Source organism: Phyllostomus discolor, chromosome 7 (genome assembly GCF_004126475.2).
Source record: "Phyllostomus discolor isolate MPI-MPIP mPhyDis1 chromosome 7, mPhyDis1.pri.v3, whole genome shotgun sequence".
Classification (NCBI taxonomy): Eukaryota; Metazoa; Chordata; class Mammalia; order Chiroptera; family Phyllostomidae; genus Phyllostomus; species Phyllostomus discolor.
In genome coordinates this window covers 10,907,197-10,925,561 of record NC_040909.2, presented here as the reverse complement: position 1 = coordinate 10,925,561, position 18,365 = coordinate 10,907,197, and the positions used below count along the sequence as shown (strand labels likewise).

The 18,365-nt window shown below is 55.9% G+C and overlaps 1 protein-coding gene across 3 annotated transcripts in view; it reads right to left on the bottom strand.

The window, feature by feature from the left end:
- SCN5A (sodium voltage-gated channel alpha subunit 5) overlaps window positions 1-12,629 on the bottom strand; it is a 31,551-nt gene extending 18,922 nt beyond the window's left edge. Inside the window, exons 1-6 of one of the 3 annotated variants that reach the window (XM_036030497.1) lie at window positions 12,458-12,629; window positions 10,590-10,946; window positions 6,737-7,180; window positions 5,151-5,321; window positions 2,315-2,435; window positions 1,269-1,423 (exon numbers count right to left, since the gene is read on the bottom strand). In XM_036030497.1, coding sequence (XP_035886390.1) covers window positions 1,269-1,423; window positions 2,315-2,435; window positions 5,151-5,321; window positions 6,737-7,180; window positions 10,590-10,946; window positions 12,458-12,604 — 1,395 coding nt within the window. In that variant the 5' untranslated portion in view covers window positions 12,605-12,629. The remainder of the gene's footprint in view (window positions 1-1,268; window positions 1,424-2,314; window positions 2,436-5,150; window positions 5,322-6,736; window positions 7,181-10,589; window positions 10,947-12,457) is intronic. The other 2 variants (XM_028518651.2, XM_036030498.1) reach the window with 2 other exon arrangements.
- Between the last annotated feature and the right edge of the window lie 5,736 nt (window positions 12,630-18,365).

Here is an 18,365-nt window from a genome sequence, read left to right as displayed (position 1 = left end):
CCAGCTCTGGAACTGGAGCGGGGGGCGATGCAGGGTGGAGTGGGAGGCCCCGAGGTGTAGGAGTGACAGCACGGTGCCTCCCCCTGGCATGACCCCACAGGAGGCATCCTGGACTGGGGGCACACGTTCTCGGATCCAAGTGGCCCCTCCCACTCTAGTCCAAAGCATTTCCCTATTGGTTGCTCATCCCTAACCATATCAGGTGCTTCCTCTCCCAGGGTCAGGCGAGTTTCTGTTTCTTCTGCCTTCTTGATCATCCCTCTCCCTGCTCACCAGCACCTTCCAGAACCTTCCTCAGGGCTGTTTCATCTCTTTCAATAAGGGATCTGAGAGGTGAGAGTTGGGAGCCAGACAAGGGCATCCCTGGAAGGCCTCCCTGCTTCTCTTGGACTCAACAGACCACCCTGTCCTCCACAGTCCAGTTCCATCTGCTTCCTCCAGGGAGTCTTCCTGATTGCTCCAGTTCCCCCTGACCTCTCCCATCACCTGAGTCATCCACTCCTTTCTTGCTCAACTTTTTTTGAGCTGATCTCTGACTCTCAAACTTGCTGCGTTTGGTTTCCCCAACTAGACGGGGAACTACAGATGCCACAGCCGGGGTCTCCTCCTCCTGTCGCCTACTCCCTACCCCCATGGCTCACAGAGGTAGATCCAAGGAGAGGTTGGAAAAGACCCATTGAACAAATCTCTGGAATCCGACTGTTTAGGCTCAACACCACATCTGCTGCTTCCGGGCGGTGGGGCCTTGGGCAAGTTACTTAATGTTTCTACAAGAGGTTGTTGTGGGGCGAAATGTGATCACATGTGAACCACACAGTCTGGTCTCTAGCCCCGAAAAGCCGGCGGTGAGCAGAGCCACCCCTCCAGTCTCAGCCGGCAGCGTGAATTGCGTTGGATCAGCCTGGTGGAGCACCCGAGGCTTCAGGCAGTGTCCGTGTCACCAGAGCTCAGGTGTGGGAGGCTGGTGACCTGCGACCTATACCAGTGATGCACTGTGACCTGGGGCAAATCGCTGCCCCTTTGGGGAACAAGGGCACCTGGACAGACAACCCTGTGAGTCCTTTCTCCTCTGACCTCCGCTTGTGCTATGGGTATTGAGAGTTTGTGAGCCAATTCCTGATCTGGGGCCCTGAGCGGGTGCATTTTCAGCAGGAGTTCTGCCCCACTTTCTGACCTTGCCTTCCAGCTGGCCAGACTTCCTTTCCCTCCCTCTTCTTGCCATCCTCCTCCGTCCCTCCCTGCCCAGCCCGGCATCCCCAGGAGGGTACCAGCGCTCCGCTGCTGAGCAGGATCATGAAGATGATGAACGTCTCGAACCAGCTGTGCTCCACGATGCGGTAGCAGGTCTTGCGCAGTCGCCACCAGACCTTCCCGGGGGCCTGCGTGGTGTCCACAGCACAGCAGGGACAGCGCTGGACACAGCCTGTGGGGAAGGGAGAGGGGTCAGGTCCAGGCCAGGGCCTGAGAATGCCTATGTCTGATGGCAGAAGGCTGGGTGGTCGAAGGAATTACTGAGAGAGATGAGACATGGGTGATGAGCAGGGCAACGTGGGGGCAGGGTCATGGGGGGCAGGGAGGGCGTGGGGCTGTCTGCAGGGGCCCACACTCAGCAGGTCCTCTGTGCAAAGGCCAGATGGACCAGGCACCCAGGAAGCAGATGGAAGGCCTGGCAGGTGCGGGCAAGGCTGGGGCTGGGTGGGCTCCATCTTGTCCTCTGCTCATCTGGGAAACCCTCCCCCTGCCAAACGTTCTAGAGTTGCCCAGGCTGCTCTGTCCCTGGGCTTTCTCCATGTTTGCAGTCTCTGAGCCTGGGCAAGGGTGGACCCTTCACCAGCAGCCCCAGACGATGGGCTGCATGGAGGTTGATTCTTCACTTCATCCCTAGCTGCCCTCCACAGACACCACCACTGCACCAGGTGCCGGTCCCCACCACGACCACAAGTCGCCCTCGCCTCGAATACTTACAGAGGGCCGACTATATGCCAGGCACCATGCCAGGGCCTGGGGAACAGGGTGACTCACAGCCCCTCCCTGCTGCTGTGGGGACATGCAGTCATGCCACCACCCCACAAACGCTGTCACCTGTCCTTGGTGCACCTGGCCCACACCTGCTCAGCCCAGAACACTGCTAGCAGACTCGCCATGACTCATGTCGTGACGGAGGAGCCCCCAGGGTCATGGTGAGTGGGGTAGAGAGGGGAGGCAGCCAGGCCAGCATGGGGTGGAATATGGGTCCGGGCCCCAAGGAGCTGTGGGTCCTCCTGCCCCTCCCCGGCGTGCTGAGGCTGGGGCAAAGGGCCACCCAGGGCAGGACCTTCGGTGAAGCAGTCCTCTGGGTCCTTGACATCCTCGCCGAGGTCGGGGATCTGCTCCAGGAGGTCGGCGGTGTTGGTCATGTCTGCTGTGCTCCCCTCGGAGAGACTGTCCTCCTGTGTCTGTGGGCAGGAGCATGGGGCAGGGTGGGCAAGCGCGTGAGTGCGGGCCACGTGGCAGCCTCCAGCCCCCAGCCCACGGTCTGGGGGAGCTTGCGGCTCCTGGAGTGGAGGTGCCCTGACCATCTCCCATTGCACTCCTGGGGGATCTGAGCCCAAGATGCATGAGGGCCTGCCCCAGAGGTCACCTGGGGCCTAAGGCAAGGGTGCGGGGGTTGTGCAGGCATCTGGGAAAATATTAAGGAGGAGAGATTCGTCCAGCTGGACACAAAACAGACATGGGGTGGAAACACAGACACACACTAGGAGGACATGGACTTGGAGCGGTAGCTTGGCACACGCAGAGCACACAGGCGTGCCACACCCAGATCAGCGTCAGAACCAGCATCATGGGCACACAGAAGCTCAAGGTCAGACATGCAGAGAACAGGCCGGCGACCCGCCCGTGCTTCTCACCCAATTCCCGTGGGTGCTGGTGCGAGGCACAGAGCCTGGGGTAAGAGCGAGAAGGTGCTGGCACCTTCAGGGCCCTGTGGCCTTGACCTCGCTTAACCTGACAGAGGGAGGTGTGTGCATGCATGTGTCCTGTGTTTGTGTGTGTCACGAGCGAGCACTGGTGTGTCAGGGGCTGTAGCAGCCCCTGCTGGTGCTCTGCCCAGTTCCCGTGTGTCAGGCCAGTGCACCCATCCCAGCCGCTGTGCACACGGGCTGCTTCCCGGTTCCGTCTCCAGGAAACCGTCTTTAGCCGTGGAGCTGCCCTGTCTGGAGATTGCGTGGGGGTCACGACTAGAGCCAGGGGCGGCTGACACCCAGTGACTGGTACAGAAGGCACGAATCTGAGATTAGAGCCTGGCCACCATGAGGCGCAAGGTCATGGCTTTGGAGCTGTTCCTTTTGCCCCATCCTGCTTCCTCCTCCCTGGTGGGTCTCTCCCGGGAGCTCTCTGCAGTCAGTCCTTTGCAAAGGAAGCCCATCGCAGGCACTGCCTCTGGGGGCCCACCCTAGGCACAGGTGTGCAGTGCAGGGCAGGGCTTCCGTGAGGGAAGGGGAGCCTTCGCTGGCTTCAGGTCATGTCCAAAACCCCCGATGCCCCAGCTCAGTCAGCCTGTCTTGCTGCTCAGGCTCCACAAAGAGACGTGCTGGTCTGAGACCTTGCGCCTCAGGTCCTGGAGCCGCCTGCCTTTCTCTTCCCTCCACAACCAACTCCGCTGGTGTCTTGAAGTCTTGAACATTTAGGCTTGTGATGGGGAAGGGCAGGGTCCTGGTGGGCATGGAGAAGCTGCTGCTCTGTGCAGGGCGGACCCCTGGCCCTAGGCTGCGGCTTCGCCTCTGTGGTCCCCGCAGCCTGGAGGGCCGTTCCCTTCTCCTCCCAGCTTTGTTGGGGGGCACTGAGCTGGGAAAGGTGCAGCTGGTGGGGCGGGGGGGGGGCCTCACCCTGCTTTTCTTTTCAAACACAGGAGCCGCCTGAATGACACAGGCTTGTCACGAGGGAGGACGAGTTCTCAAGATCCACCGCAGGGAGGTGACAGGGTCGCTCTCCCAGGAAAGCCTCAGCCCACCTCACTCCCTTTCACGGGGTCCGACAGGGACTGGTGTGAAGACGCAAAACTCGTTCAAAGGCCAACGTTCCAGTATAAAAGTCCTTCTCTCCAGGACTTTCTGCCTGTCCTGTGTCCTTCTGTCCCCACGTGCCTTCGTGTAGCAGGCCCTCCCTGGGGAGACGTGACTTGCTGTCGGCATGACTGACGGCTCCACCAGACCCTCCCACTCCGGAGCTGGCCGTGATCGCAAAGCTTCCCACAGGCCCATCCGGGAAAGGGACGAGGCGAAGCAGAAGTGGGCCTTTGGAGCGGGTCACGCCTGCTGGGTGGAGGGCGGAGGGCTGAGGTCAGGCTGCAGCACGGCGGCCTCCAGCCGGGTCCCTGCAAACACGACTGCCACCTCCCACGGTGTGTGGCGTGAGAGGGAGTGGGTGCCCCGTTCTGAGAGCACAGGGATCGCAAACACAGACGCTTGGGGGGCCGGGCAGGTAAAAACGGGCAGAAGCCAGGCAGCGGGGCTCTGAGCCAACCGAGAGCTGCCATACAGCAGGCAGTGACCCTTGTCCCCAGCCGGGTGGCTCTTCCGTTTTTGTTTTTCTTTTCTTTTTTCAAGAGAAGCCAGATATGCACATTTTTCACATAAGAACTCGCGGGTTTTTGATGTTGGTAGCTAATTTGAATTAAAACTCTCTCTGTGGTTGGAACAAAACCCTACATACAGGAGGGTTCCCATCTGTGGCCTCTGCTGGAGTCCGGGTGAGAAGCGGCTGGTGGCTCATGCGCCAAGAAGCCAAGACCTTGTTTTCACAGCCCCCCGAAGCCCCCTGGGATGGGGCCGTTCACAGGACGGGACAAACGTTGCCAAACGGGACCACAGCACAGGGACTGGGCGCGGAGGGCTGAGCGCAGGGAGGATGGGGGTTAGCGCTGCATCAGGGTCCCGGGACGGCTGCTTCCAGAACTTCCCGCGGTTCGAGCCCCACGCCTTCCCGTCCGTCCCTCCCCTGTAAGGACAGGGCTGCCCAGGTTCCCCTCTGCTGCTGGGCCTCCCACACTGCCTGGGACAGCCGCTGCGGGTCCCTTCAGCCAATGCAGGCAGGTGCCGGGGACCACTCACAGCTGGCTCCGGCCCAAGAGGTGGCACCCTGCTGGCTTCAGGGACCAAGGTGTGCGTTACCTCACTGCACCCTGGGGCCCGGGGCTCCGCTTTCCGCTGCTGCTGCTGCCGCCGCCAGTCTGCCGGAGCCTCGCCGGCCTGGGCCTCGGAGGAGGCGGTCTCCGACACCTGGCTCCAGGCCTTGGGCTCCGGGAGGGCCTCTGGGCCAGCAGACACAGGCTGGGGTTCCTGCTGAAGAGACCTCCGGCCCATGAGCCCCGGCTCCAGCCTTTCCAGGGCCCTGGCTCTGCCTCAGGCCCCAGCCATGCCTCCTGCCCTCCTCCTGGGGCCTCAAGCACTGAAGACCCTCCCGCAGAAGCCCTGAGTGGGCGGCGGGGAGGCTCCTGGTCGGTCCAGGCAAAGGACCGCTAGCTGGACAAAGCCTGGCATGTGTCTCCCCCTCTTCCCATCCCTGGAGGGTGCAGTTAGGCCGCCCCGCCCAGCTCCCATATGTGGCACCTCCACTTCGGAAGGATGTGGGGATTTTTCCTGTGAGCTCCCACGGCAGCCCCCGCTTGCTCGCTCGCGCACACAAGCACACACTCGCACATACACATCCCAGGGAGCCGGAGCCCACGGGCTCCAGAGAAGCAGGAGAGAGAGAGAAAAGGAGGGGCAGCCAGAATTCCACCCTCTGCTGGGAGCATCCCGGAGAGAACTGGGAGCTGTGGTCCGGGCAACACCGACACCTCCCTCCCCTCCGGACACTGTCGCACCCCACAGCCCGGCTCCCAGGGCTGAAGCTGGCCTCTGCGACCCCAGGGAGGCAGGCGGCCTGGGACCAGGTCTGAAACCTCAGATCAAATTCCATGCAGGGGGCGAGGCTGCTCCTCATGGCCAGACCCACCCAGTGGGGGCCCAGTGGGGGCCCAGAGGGAGCGGGGCCAGGACAGGCCCAACGAGACGGAGAGAGCCCACCCTCCTTGTTGGGCCCAGGGGCCCGAGAAGCAGCCACGTGAGCCTGGCGCGGGCCGCGGTGACGCTGAGCGAGCGGTAGGGAGGCACCGTCTCCCTCGCACAGACTCTGGTCCTAAGTGTTAAAAATAACAGGTTGGGAGATAAGATAGTGCCGTCTCTGACACCTGCCATCTTCGGGATGCTTATTTTTAAATCTCAGAATGAGCCCGGGGCGTGGGAGGAGGGGAGAGGCAGTCAGAGGTCAGGAGACTGCGCTGGCCCTCACTAAGCCATCCCCTGTTGGCAGTCCTGGAGGAGGGCGATGGTCAGCGTGGCGTCAGGGGCCAGGGGTCCTGGCTCTATGCAGATGCACAAGGAACTCCTAGCCAGTCTCCTTCTCTTTTGCTGTGCCTCAGTTTCCCCTTCTGTACAAATAGCTGCCCATGACCCACCAGAGGACGAATCACAGACAGCAGTTCCCTTCCTGGGCGAGGTCGGGGAGAGGGTTGAGAGCTGGTCTCAGCGCCCCTCTACGAGGCCAGCTGTTGGGGGACCTCCTGTCTTCTACCTCCACCCCGGCCCCACTGTGGCAGCCTGGCAGGGCAGCTGCCCCCAGCGAGGCTGCCTGCCCTGCACAGCAGAGCTCTGGACCCCGTGCAAGCGGGTGCTGCAGAGGTGTAGGGGGGAAAGGAGGCCGGGTCGGGGCTCACCTGCTTGCTGGACTCTTCGTCCGTGTCCAGGCTGTTCTCCTCGTCGTCCTCCTCTTGGTCATCTGTGTCTGACTCGGCCACGGCGATGGGCACGCACACGGGCTCCGGCTCCCCAGGGGTGCCCTGGCCGGGCCGCTGGCCCTCCTCGAACCGTGTCTCCTTGCGGGCCGGAGGTGCCTTCTCTGCGTCCGTGGGTGGTGGGGAGCCGGAGGCGGCCATGCAGCTGGGCAGCTGGCCCTGGGCGGCCAGGGCGGCGGGCTTCTGAGGCCGCCGCTGCAGGAGGCCACAGCAGAAGTCCCAGGTGGCCCGCTTGAGGAAGCGCAGGCCCCGCTGGATCCGGGCCAGGGCCAGCTGGAGGTTGTTCATCTCCCCGTCCTCGTCGGGGGCCGTGAGGTTGTCCGCGCTGAAGGAGCTGAGCAGCAGCGCCAGGAAGAGGTTCAGGACCTGTGGGGACAATGCATTGGCTCGCCAAGGCAGGCGCCACCCACGGGCGCTCAGCCTCGGGCCCCTGACAGGGACACTGAGGCGCTGGGGGAGGGGCTCGGGTTTCAGGGCTAAGGATTTGAGACCCCAAGGGAGGTCTGCACCATTCCTGTTTTTGGGTGATCTGGGTTGCTTGCGAAAGGGTCCTGCAAGGGTGAAGTTTAAGCTTTGTTACAAAACTTGCTGAGTGGCCAGGGGCCGGGCACAGGCCCATTTCCCAGGTTCCTGAAGGTTAAATGAAGGTGACACCAGTGGGTCAGACAGCTCCGGAGCATCACCAGGCACACAGGCCAGGGACACACCTCCCCGCTTTGGGCTGGGTGTCTCCTCCTCCTGAGAGGGAGCTCAGTTGAATGGGGGTCCCCCCAGCAGGGGGGATGTGTGAAGATGGGTGCGCAGTTCTCAGTAGAAACCCACGCTGAGCCCCTGCTGTGGCTTCTCGCAAGCCCCCGAGGCACACCTGTCAGAAGGCTGGGGACGAGAACGCCGTGGGGAAGGGCGGAGGGCCAGGCCTCCGAAACCGGCCCTTGGTTTACAAAGCAGCACACACTCACACAGACAGTGTGGAAGGGTTGAGAAGTGGGACCTCCAGCCCTGGCTGGCGTAGCTCAGTGGATTGAGCGTGGGCTGCGAACCGAAGTGTCGCAGGTTCGATTCCCAGCCAGGGTACATGCCTGGGTTGCAGGCCATAATCCCCAGCAACCACACATTGATGTTTCTCTCTTTCTCTCTCTCTCTCTCTCTCTCTCTCTCTCTCTCTCTCCCCCTCCCTTCTCTCTCTAAAAATAAATAAATAAAAACTTAAAAAAAAAGAAGTGGGACCTCCAGATCCTATCTCTATGGAGAAACGATTCCTTTTGACACCTGGAAGCCTGTTCCGTGTCATCACTGGGCGGGGGGGGACGATGTGATGCGACTCAGAGCTGCCGTCTCCACCTGACCTGTGGCCTGGCTGCCCACCCTGGATCCTCCCTCCCCCACTGCCTTCACTCAGGCCTCGCCCACCTCCCCTGACCTCCAGGCGGCTGGGGCCCGGGCTGGGGGCGGGGCAGGGGGTGGCCAGGCAGCCTCGTCCACCCACACAGGACACTAGGGCCTCCCTCGTCGCCCGCTTCAGAAGTTTGTCTTCTTCCAGTGCTTTCCCTGTCAATCGAGCTGCTGCTCCCCAGCCCCTGCCTGATCATCACTTCCCATTTCAATGGCAACTGCTTCCTCCCACGCCTGGGCGGCAGCCCAATTCCTGAGGCTGGGGTGGGGGTGGGGGGTGGTGATGGTGCGTGGGCGTTAGCTTCCCTCCCCCAGCAGCCTCTAATCTTTTCATCCCCAGACAGATCCGCTTGGGAAGCGCAGGGCTGTGTGTGAGGGCAGCTCAACCTGGCTCTGGCTGACAGCTTGGAGTGCTCGCACCCTTCTTGGAGCACAGAGTCTGGGGGACCCAGGGCAGGCCAGGGGCTGAGTAAGGCTCCACCCTGACCAGCAGCCAGTCTACAGAGGTGGAAGGGGGTTGTGAGGGCAACCAAAGAGCTGGGTTTGAGTAGCTGCCTCCTCTCTGGGCTCCTCCACCTGCGGGGCCTGAGGGGGCTGACCCTATCTCGGCCTGGGCCTGCCCTGGCCTGGTTAAGTAAGGCACTCTGGAGGAGAAAGCAGGCAGGTTTGGGAACGGGCTCTGCGATCCGCAGCCCACAGGACTTGTGCCCCCTAAAACCCTTCTATGTGTTGATGTGAGCCTGGGCTGCCCACGCCCTTGGGAGCCAGACCATGCAGGTGTGATGTCTGCGCATGTGTGGGTCACCTGTGTCCCAGGAGGGTGGCCCCATGTCCATAGTGGATACTGGCTTCTTCCTTAACTACTGACTCGCCTCAAACTGGCCTCTTCCAAAGGCCCCTGCGTTGGCATTCAGACTATGATCTCTCTCAACTCCGGAATTCCCCACACTGTACAGACACAAGGCAAGATGCACTTGCCCTTGTCAGACAGGTAGCAAAGGTCTGGATCCCTTACGACAGGACAGCAGGAGCTTCTACCACAGCTGCCCGGGGAGACACACAGGCTCCCACAGGCCCTGCCTCACCTGGACCAACACCTGCTTGCACCTGTGCTCTGCTCACCCCGGCCTCTCTAGCATCACCTGCCTATCAGGCCGGCTCTAAATGCTCCTCTAGGAAGCCTTCCTTGATTTCCAGGAGGAGGGGATCAGCACCCATGGGCTTCCTCTTAATGGTTCTGACTGTTCTGACCAGTTCGAGAGTTATTTCATGCCTTTTTGAACTCTGCACCTGCCCCCTCTCTCAAGTTTATGAGTCATGTCAGGGCCACCTTCTCCGCTGTGTGTCCGACAGCGTCTGGCACAATAGTTTGCAAGCAACAGGGGCTCAGCCAATGTTTCTTAAGGTGAATTGAAAAAAACCACATGATAAATCATTGCCAGTGAATGACTAATAAAACAATGGGTAGATGAGTAAGTAGGTTAATGGACATAAAATGACTAAATAGTGAATAAACAGACAAATAAGTAGGTGAATTAATGAATGAACAAATGAAGAGCGATATGAATGGACGGGCCAGTGAGTGAGTGAGTAGGTAGGTGGCTGGGTAAACAAGTAGCAGGTGGGACTGGTGGGTAAGTGAATGGATGAGTGGGTTCACAGAAGGATGAATGACTGGACAGATGAGTGAGTGGAAAGATGAGCGATGGATGAATGGATGAATGGATGGTGGGCAAGTGAAGGATAGGTAGATAAATGAATGGGTAAATGAATGAATGAATAGGTATGTGTGTACGGTTGTGTAGGATGAATGGAAGTGATGGATCGGGTGGCTGGTGGACAGATGAATGGATGGGTGATGATGAATCCATAGGTGGATGGTAAGTGAATGGGTAGATGTGGGTTGATGGGTGGATGGCTGGGTGAGCAAGTGAGTAAATGAATGTGAAGTTTTGTAACTAAGGAGATAGATCGATGGAGAAGTGAACAGATGGATGGGTGAGTTAGTGGGTGGGAGAATTATGAGGGGATGGATGGCTGGATAGGCAGATGTATGGATGAGTAGAGAGAAGAGTAACTGGTAAGTGAATGGATGAATGGATACAAAGTGCTAAGTGGGTACATTGGTGGGTAGACGAATGAATGGATGAGTAGACAGATGGAAGGGTGAGTAAATGAGCAGATGGATGGGGGGGTAAGTAGGTGGGGAGATGAGAGATTGACGGGTGGATGGGTGGTTTGATAGACAGACGGCTGAGTCAATGAGTGGATGGGTGGAAGGAAGGGTAAGTGAATGGACAGATGGAAGACGGGGTGGATGGGCAGCTGGCGGGTAAACGGACGGTAGGTGAATGTGTGTGGGTGGGGCCATTGGCCAACTTACCACAAGGTTGCCAATGACCATGACGAGCAAGAAGACCAGCAGGCACAGCGACTGCCCAGACACCTCCATGCAGTCCCACATGGTCTCGATCCACTCGCCACAGAGGATGCGGAAGATGATGAGAAAGGCATGGAAGAAGTCCATCATGTGCCAGCGGGGCAGCTGGCCGGAGTCGCTGATGCGGTGCCTCAGCTCGGAGTAGTTCTTGCCGAACAGCTGCATGCCCACCACGGCGAAGATGAACACGATGATGGCCAGCACCAGCGTCAGGTTCCCCAGCGCCCCCACCGAGTTCCCGATGATCTTGATGAGTGTGTTCAGGGTGGGCCATGATTTGGCCAGCTTGAAGACGCGCAGCTGGGGAGGGAGGGGTCCTTGTGATGGGCTGGTGGACTCTGGCTTCCACTGCCCATGGGCACCCTTACTGCCCTCCCCTAGTTCCTGACCGAAAACGCTGGGAGCCCTTGAAAGTCACCGACACCTGTTTCTCCGGGTTTCTCTGGGAGCACACACCACCGTCTCTTCCCACGGCCTGCAGGGGGGCTTCAGCGGGCTCTGGTCTGGGAGCCAGGTCAACGGCCCCAGCCTCATCTCCCCCACTCAGCCCTCCTCTCTGTGCCCACTGCAGCCCCTTGCTCCACGTGGTCTCACTTGCAGGGACTTCATGGACTCCCCCAACATGGAAAGTCCTTCCTCTGCCCGACCCTGCTTCATCAGATGCCCTTCCAGGCCAGCTCTAACCATCTCTGACTCGCCCTGTCACTTCCATGTTTCTCTCCTCTTAGTTCTAAACAGGCAAAGGGGGCCAGGGGTGGCATTTATGAAACATCAACTGTGTCAGACCACGTGCTTAGGAGGAATCAACTCATTCAGAACTGCCAATAACCACACGAGGTTGGCCCTTTGATTACCTCCTTCGACAGATGAAGAAACCAACCCTTGAAGGTGGAGTAACTTGTCTCCATCCCTGGGCTCACGGCAGTGGAGCTGGGGTTACAGCTCACAGCTTAGGCTTTCTCTGCTGCTCCCACCTTCCTGCCCTCCTGAGCACCTACAGTACACAGGCTTCCTCCAGGAAGTCTTCCCTGACCTCCCTTCACCCCCATGTCTGAACCTCTCAGGCACTTTGAGCTTTAAAGCAAGGTCTGCAGACCAGGAGCTCCGGCATCACCTGCGAGTTACTGAACCGTTAGCTGCAGTTTAACAGGAGCCCCGGGTGATTTGTGTGTGCATCTGTTTCCAAATTACAAATTCTGAAACCAGCAGGCAGAACCCTGGATGAGCTGTCAGCAGACCTGGCCCCACCTGCCACTCGCCATGTGGCTTTGGGAAATTATTTCTGACTTCTATCTGAACTCACCTGAACCTTGCCTCTTCCAAAGGCCCCTCTTCTTTGGCATTTAGATTTTGAGCTCCTTCAGCTCTGGAATTCCCCACATTGTAAAGACACAAGGCAAGATGCACTTGCCCTTCACAGACGGGTGGTCACGGTAGCAAAGGCCTGGATCCCTCACAACAGGACAGCAGGGACTCCCACCACAACTACCACAGTGACAGCCTCCCTGAGCCTTAGTCCCCTTGTCTGCAATGGGGATTTAGTAACACCAGCCCCACTCCTGGGATCCTGGGAGGACCAAAGGGGTCATGGTGAATCGTTAAGGGCTGGAGGGAGATTTCCTTCTGTCCTGCCCACCTCTGGGTCCCCCCGCATCACCAGCACTGGGCCTGGTGTCCAGGGGTACCTAGCCAATAGCTGTTGGGTGAAGGCACGAAAGCTCAGGCTTGGGATGACTGAGCAGTCACGCTGAAGGGAGATGTCCCTCGGTGCCCCCCCCCCCCCCCCCCCCCCGCAGGGCCCGGGCAGGTACCAGGCGGAAGGAGCGCAGCACCGACAGGTTGCCCATGCGGGACAGGCCCAGCTCCATGAGGCTGAGGATGACGATGATGCTGTCGAAGATGTTCCAGCCCTGCTGGAAGTAGTAGTAGGGGTCGAGGGCGATGATCTTGAAGGTCATCTCTGCCGTGAAGATCCCTGTGAAGACCTGGGGAGGGAGTGGAAAGCAGGGGTTCCCCACGTTTGGGCTGGAAAGACCCCCTGGACACCAGGGGCACCCTGCCTCCTGACGCTTGCTCCAGCAGGGTCTCCCTCCTGGGCTGCCAGCTCTGCCTACAGCCGGGTCCCCAGTGGGGGCTCGCTTGGCCGTGGCCTAGCCCCTGAGGGCTACCTCTGGCCCGATGCCCCCGGCCCTCTCTGTGGCTCACCGAGCATGACCTGCCAGCCTGTCCCTCCAAAACAGCCGGGGCCCATCCGGGGCTCCGCAGAGACTCAGTGTAGGAAGCACCTGAGGGCAGGGGACCCAGCCTCAGACTCCATCCAGCCTCGGTTGCCACAGGACATGCCCTCGCTCCACATGTGCTGAGTACATGCATTCTCACGAACACCCATGGCTCTCGTGGCTCAGACCTGTGTCCGTGCTGTGCCCGCCCCTTCCTCGCCCACACGCTGGACTCCTCTCACCGCAGTGGTGACCAGCCACCACTTCCTGGGGACCCGACTGTGTCCTAAGAGCTGGGTGGGCTAGAATGCTTTGCATATGCTGCTTCTTTTAATCTGCACAATAACCTGACAAGGAAAGTATCATTATCCCTCTCTCATGGGTAAGGAAACTGAGGCTCTGAGAGGTTAAGTAACTTCTCTCAGGTTGTGCAGCTAGTGAGTTCAGGAACCAGAGGTGAGCTCAGTGCCATCCTTCAGGATTCAGGGTGGCCGCCTCTCTCTTCAGGAAACAGTTCTGAGTGGGGCAGAGGTCACTGTGCTTTACCTGGTTCATGGACTCACAAGACCTGAGCTGCCCAGACCCGGCCTTGTTTGGCCCAGGGTCATGGCTATTTTGGCAGCAAGGTAGCAGATAGTAAGGGGTGCTAGAAGTCAGGAGAAAAAGATAGAAAAGACGGCAGAGGCTCATGGGGGGTGCCTTTGGAGAGGTGAGGAGTGAAAGGACCAACAGCGTCACCCGGGAGCTCTTTGGGGAGGCAGGCTCTGGAAGACCCCGGGCCTGAGGAGCCAGAATCTGCATTTGGGCCTAGATCCCTGGGACATAAGACGTTGACAAGCGCTAACCCTGGGCCTCAGACTTGGTGCCCTTTAAAATCAGCTAGGGAGTTTTAACAATGCCGATACCTGGGTCGTTACCCGCAGCAATTCGAGTTAAACTGCAGCCCAGGAGTCGAGATGGAAAGAAACATCGAGGTGATTCTAATGTGTGGGCAACTGCTTTAGAAGCACATGGATCTTGGAACCAGACCTCCCCCATCCAGAGGACCGGCCCAGGCTTTCTGAGGCCCGGCGGTCAGCGCTGGGCGGTTCGAGATGTGCAGAGGATGGCAGGCAGACCCGGTCCCAAAGCACCGGGTGTCCCTGTGTGATCTGGGCCAGTTCCTTCAACTCTCTGAGCCTTGAGTGTCCTCATATGGCAAATGGGGATAATAATAGCTCCATAGGAGCTTTCCAAGAGTTAGAGCTAATGGATGTAAAGTGGATGCTCCTACGAGACAGCGATTGTTGTGGCCGCCGGCAGCATTAGCTGTACGGGGCCCAGCGGCTGGGGGCTCCAGGCCCAGGCAGCGGCGGCCTTCAGATACACACACTCTGTGGGATGCGCAGGCTCCCGGGGGCCCAGCAGACAGAGCGTGAGTGGGGCACCCGCTTCCCCTGGCGGCCGGCAGCCAGTCCACTGACCCATGGTGCTAATGGAGGCTCTCCAGGAAAGGGGCGGACTTGGGGGGACCTTGGCATATGTCTTTAACGGGCCCATGCTGTCCATACTGTAAACTGGCTTTTAAAAACATGGCACTTTGTGAATATCCTTCCACGCCAATTAAATAGGACCTACCATGCAGGGGTGTCCACCTGAGGCCTGCGGGCCGCACGCAGCCCAGGATGGCTGTCAATGCAGCCCAACACGAAATTGTAAGTGTACTTAAAACATTATGAGATTTGGGGGTGATTATGTGTCACAACGTGTTTAATGTGTGGCTCAAGACAACACTTCTTCCAGGGTGGCCCAGAGGCACCAAAAGGTTCGACACCCCTGACTACGGCATCATTTTCTCTCTTTTCTTTTCTCTTTTCTTTTCTTTTCTTTCTTTCTCTCTCCCTCTTTTTCTCTCTCTCTCTTCCTCCCTCCTTCCCTCCCTCTCTCTCTCTCCAGTTCTGGGACGTTCCACTGTACACACAGATGTGCCCTAACTAGAGAGTCCGACACATAATACTGCTCAGTGACGCTCAGAGACAGCTTTTAACTAATTCCGTGACTTGCGTGTGAGTGCTTCTCCATAGGCACCCTGATACTGGGCACAGGCCCCATTTTATGGTCGTTTCGGTGGGCATTTCTTTGACTTATGTATTTCTTCTTCTGTGATATTGCCTATTCCTGGTCTTTGCTTATTTTTTCTATTAGAGTATTACTCTTTTTTGTTGTTGTTGCTTGTAAATAACACTTTATATATTTAGGGTATAATCTCTTCGTCTACTCTACGCACTGCAACAATTTTCCTGGCTTGCCGTTTACCTTTGTCATTGTATTTTCTACAATAACAAAATATTTTAAGCATTAGAGATGCATAGAATATAATGAGTACCTTTGTATCTACCATCAAACTCTGCCCACTATTAACATCTTGCCCTATTTTAATCCAACCTTGTTTTATTATTCCTTACGAAATAATACCAAAGACTCGAAGAGCATTTGCTACATGCTGGGCACTGCACTGGCGCTGTACATCCATTACGTCACTCGGCCATCGCACGAGATACGAGATGTGCATTGGTGCTACTCACTGTACAGACAGCGGGGCTGAGACACTGCAGGGGAGGGTCAGTCCACTGGCTCAAATGATGGGGCCTGACCTTGAGCCTAAGTACTTCTGCTTCTGCCACGAAGACTTCGCCCTGTGCCATCCCAGGTAAAACTGAAGCCATCTGCTATACCACACTCCCTGCAAGGTAATCGCTATCCTGAACTTCATGTTTACTTTTTCTGTGCATTTATTTTACAGTTTTAATGTATATTATACAATATTTAATGTATATAATATACAGTATTTAATGTATATTTGGGGACCCCCAAAACACGGAATTTATTTATAAAAAATTGTGTACTTATTTTTATATGTTTAAACTTCAATCACCTTCAAAGCACTCTCCATTTGATACAATACACCTATTGAGATGTTTTTTTTCCACTGCTCAAAAACAGTTTTTGAACTGTTGATTTTGATGCCTTTTAGGGCTTCTGGCATTTTTTTTGTTTCACATCTTCCATATTGACAAAACGTTTCCCTTTGAGGACTTTTTTCAACCAGGGAAACAAACAAAAGTTGCTTGGGGTGAGAGCAGGTGAATGGGGAGGGGAGGGTATAGGGGTCATGCCACTCTTGGTCAAGAACTGCTGAACACTAACTGCATGGGGTGGGCAGTTGCACTTGTAAATCACCCATTGAAATGGGCAAATGCATTGAAAGAGTCTTCACAGAAAATTCACTGAGACTGAATGCAGCCTCTCACAACAACGCCAACTGGTGCACTGGTAAGATGGATTCCTAGAACACATACCTTGTGGGGGAAGCCTGTGCTACAAAGGGCCCACCCTCCAGAAGATCATTCTGGTTTTTGGGGGATCCTCCCTTGTGTATATTCTTTTTTTTTTTCAGAGTTCCTTTTATTCTAAACTGCATGTTTATGAGAGTTAGCCATCTTGATACACGTACAGTGGTACCTCAGTTCTCAACGTCAATTGGTTCCGGAACTGGTCACGAGTGCTGGAACTGATGAGTACAGAATGGGGAAGCATTTTCTCCCGCAGGGTGGCGTGGTGACTCATAAAAGCTCTGGCAAGCGCCACAAGTCCTGAGCAAGCACCGAGTGCTGAAACATTGTTTTCTCGTCAAAACGCAACCACTACAGGGTCTGACGAGTTCTGAAGCTGACAAGTACCGAGGTATGACTGTGTGTGTGTATTTATTCTAACTGGGTACAGTATTTCATGGTATGAATATACCGTAATTTATCTATCTATTTTTCAATGGAGGGATGGACATTTCTATCGATTTCAATTTTCCCTACACCTAACAGCTTTGTTGCACATGTCTCCTAGAGACAGTGAGACTGTGTGTCTGAAACAAGGTTCCCGGGCAGGCACATCTGTCATTCACGGGACTGTACGACGGCTCCCTGTGATGGCTGTACCAGATCCGCACGCCGACAGGGTGCGAGTTCTCACTCCTTCGCATCCTTGTCAACGCACGGCGGTTTATTTCTCATTCTCTTAGGGGTGAGAAACAGAATCTCAATGTTGTTCTAGTTTGCATCCCTCTGTGTTTCTTTTTCATGTGCTTATAGCCATCTGGGTTTCCTCTTTGTGGCTGGCCTGGCATTTCCTTTGTCCACGGTGCCTGTCGCTCTGCCAAGGGTTGTCCCTCCTCTCTCTGCTGATGCGGGAGCTTTCCGTAGCTGTTCTGGATTTCATGTCTTCCTAGTGAAATGCTTTTCACAGCGTCAATTTCTAGCTTATGGTAGTGATTTCCGTTCGTTTTCTCGTATGCTTTATTTTACGGTGTTTTTAATTTTAATATAAATGAATGTATCAATCTTCCCTTTCACGGTATAAATTCTTTTTTTTTAAGATTTTATTTGTTTATTTTTAGAGGGGAAGGGAGGGAGATAGACAGAGAGAGAGAGAAACATCAATGTGCGGTTGCTGGGGGTTATGGCCTGCAACCCAGGCATGTACCCTGGCTGGGAATCGAACCTGGGACACTTTGGTTCCCAGTCTGTGCTCAATCCACTGAGCTATGCCAGCCAGGGCTGGTATAAATTCTTTATGTTATGGAAGAAAGCCTTCCCAACCCCAGGACTTTAAATGTTTTTCCCCCCATTTTTATCCTAAAAGCTTAAAAATTTTGCCTTATCACAGTTAGGTTTCGGATCCAGTTCCCTACAACTAATTAATGAGTATGATGTGGGGTAGGAATCCAAATGTATTTTCTTCCCTCTAGATAACCCCTGTGCCCGGCATTATTTATTATTAAATAATCTCTCATTTTCCTGCTGATTTATAATGCCATCTCTATTATTTATCAAGTCTCCAGACTCGCATCCCCATTTCTGAGTGCTCAATTCAGCAGCACTGGTCTGACTTTCCATCTTTGCACCCATACTAGAATGTTTTCATTCCTGTAACTTCATGGCACATCTTAGTACATACATGCAGGGTGCATTCCCCGCCTTACTTCTAATGTATCCTGATGGGCTTTAATTTTCGTATGAGTTTTAGTGTTACCTTGTCAGTCCCCATAAAAAGTGTGTTGGGATTCTGATTGGAATTCCACTAAATATCTAGGTTAACTTGGGAAGAACTGCTCCCCCTACAACATTGAGACTTTCACTCACCAAAAAAGGCATATCTCTCCACTAATTTAAGTCTCCTATGTTTTTAAAAACCTTTTTCAAATAAAATGTATAATCTTTCGCTACATTTATTCCTAGATTCCTCATAGTTTTTATTGCGATTCGTTTTTAAGAACGTTAACTTTAAAAACCTCTCTCTCCATGTGATCACGGCGGCTGAGGACAGAATCAATCTTGGTAAATTGTGCCCGTATCCGCCAGCACTGATAAACTCTCTTCTTGGTCTTCCTAGTCCTTCCGCAGGTTTTCCTGATCTGGAAAAGAACCCGAGACCTGTTTGCTTCCTCTTTCCCTTCTCTCGTTGGGCA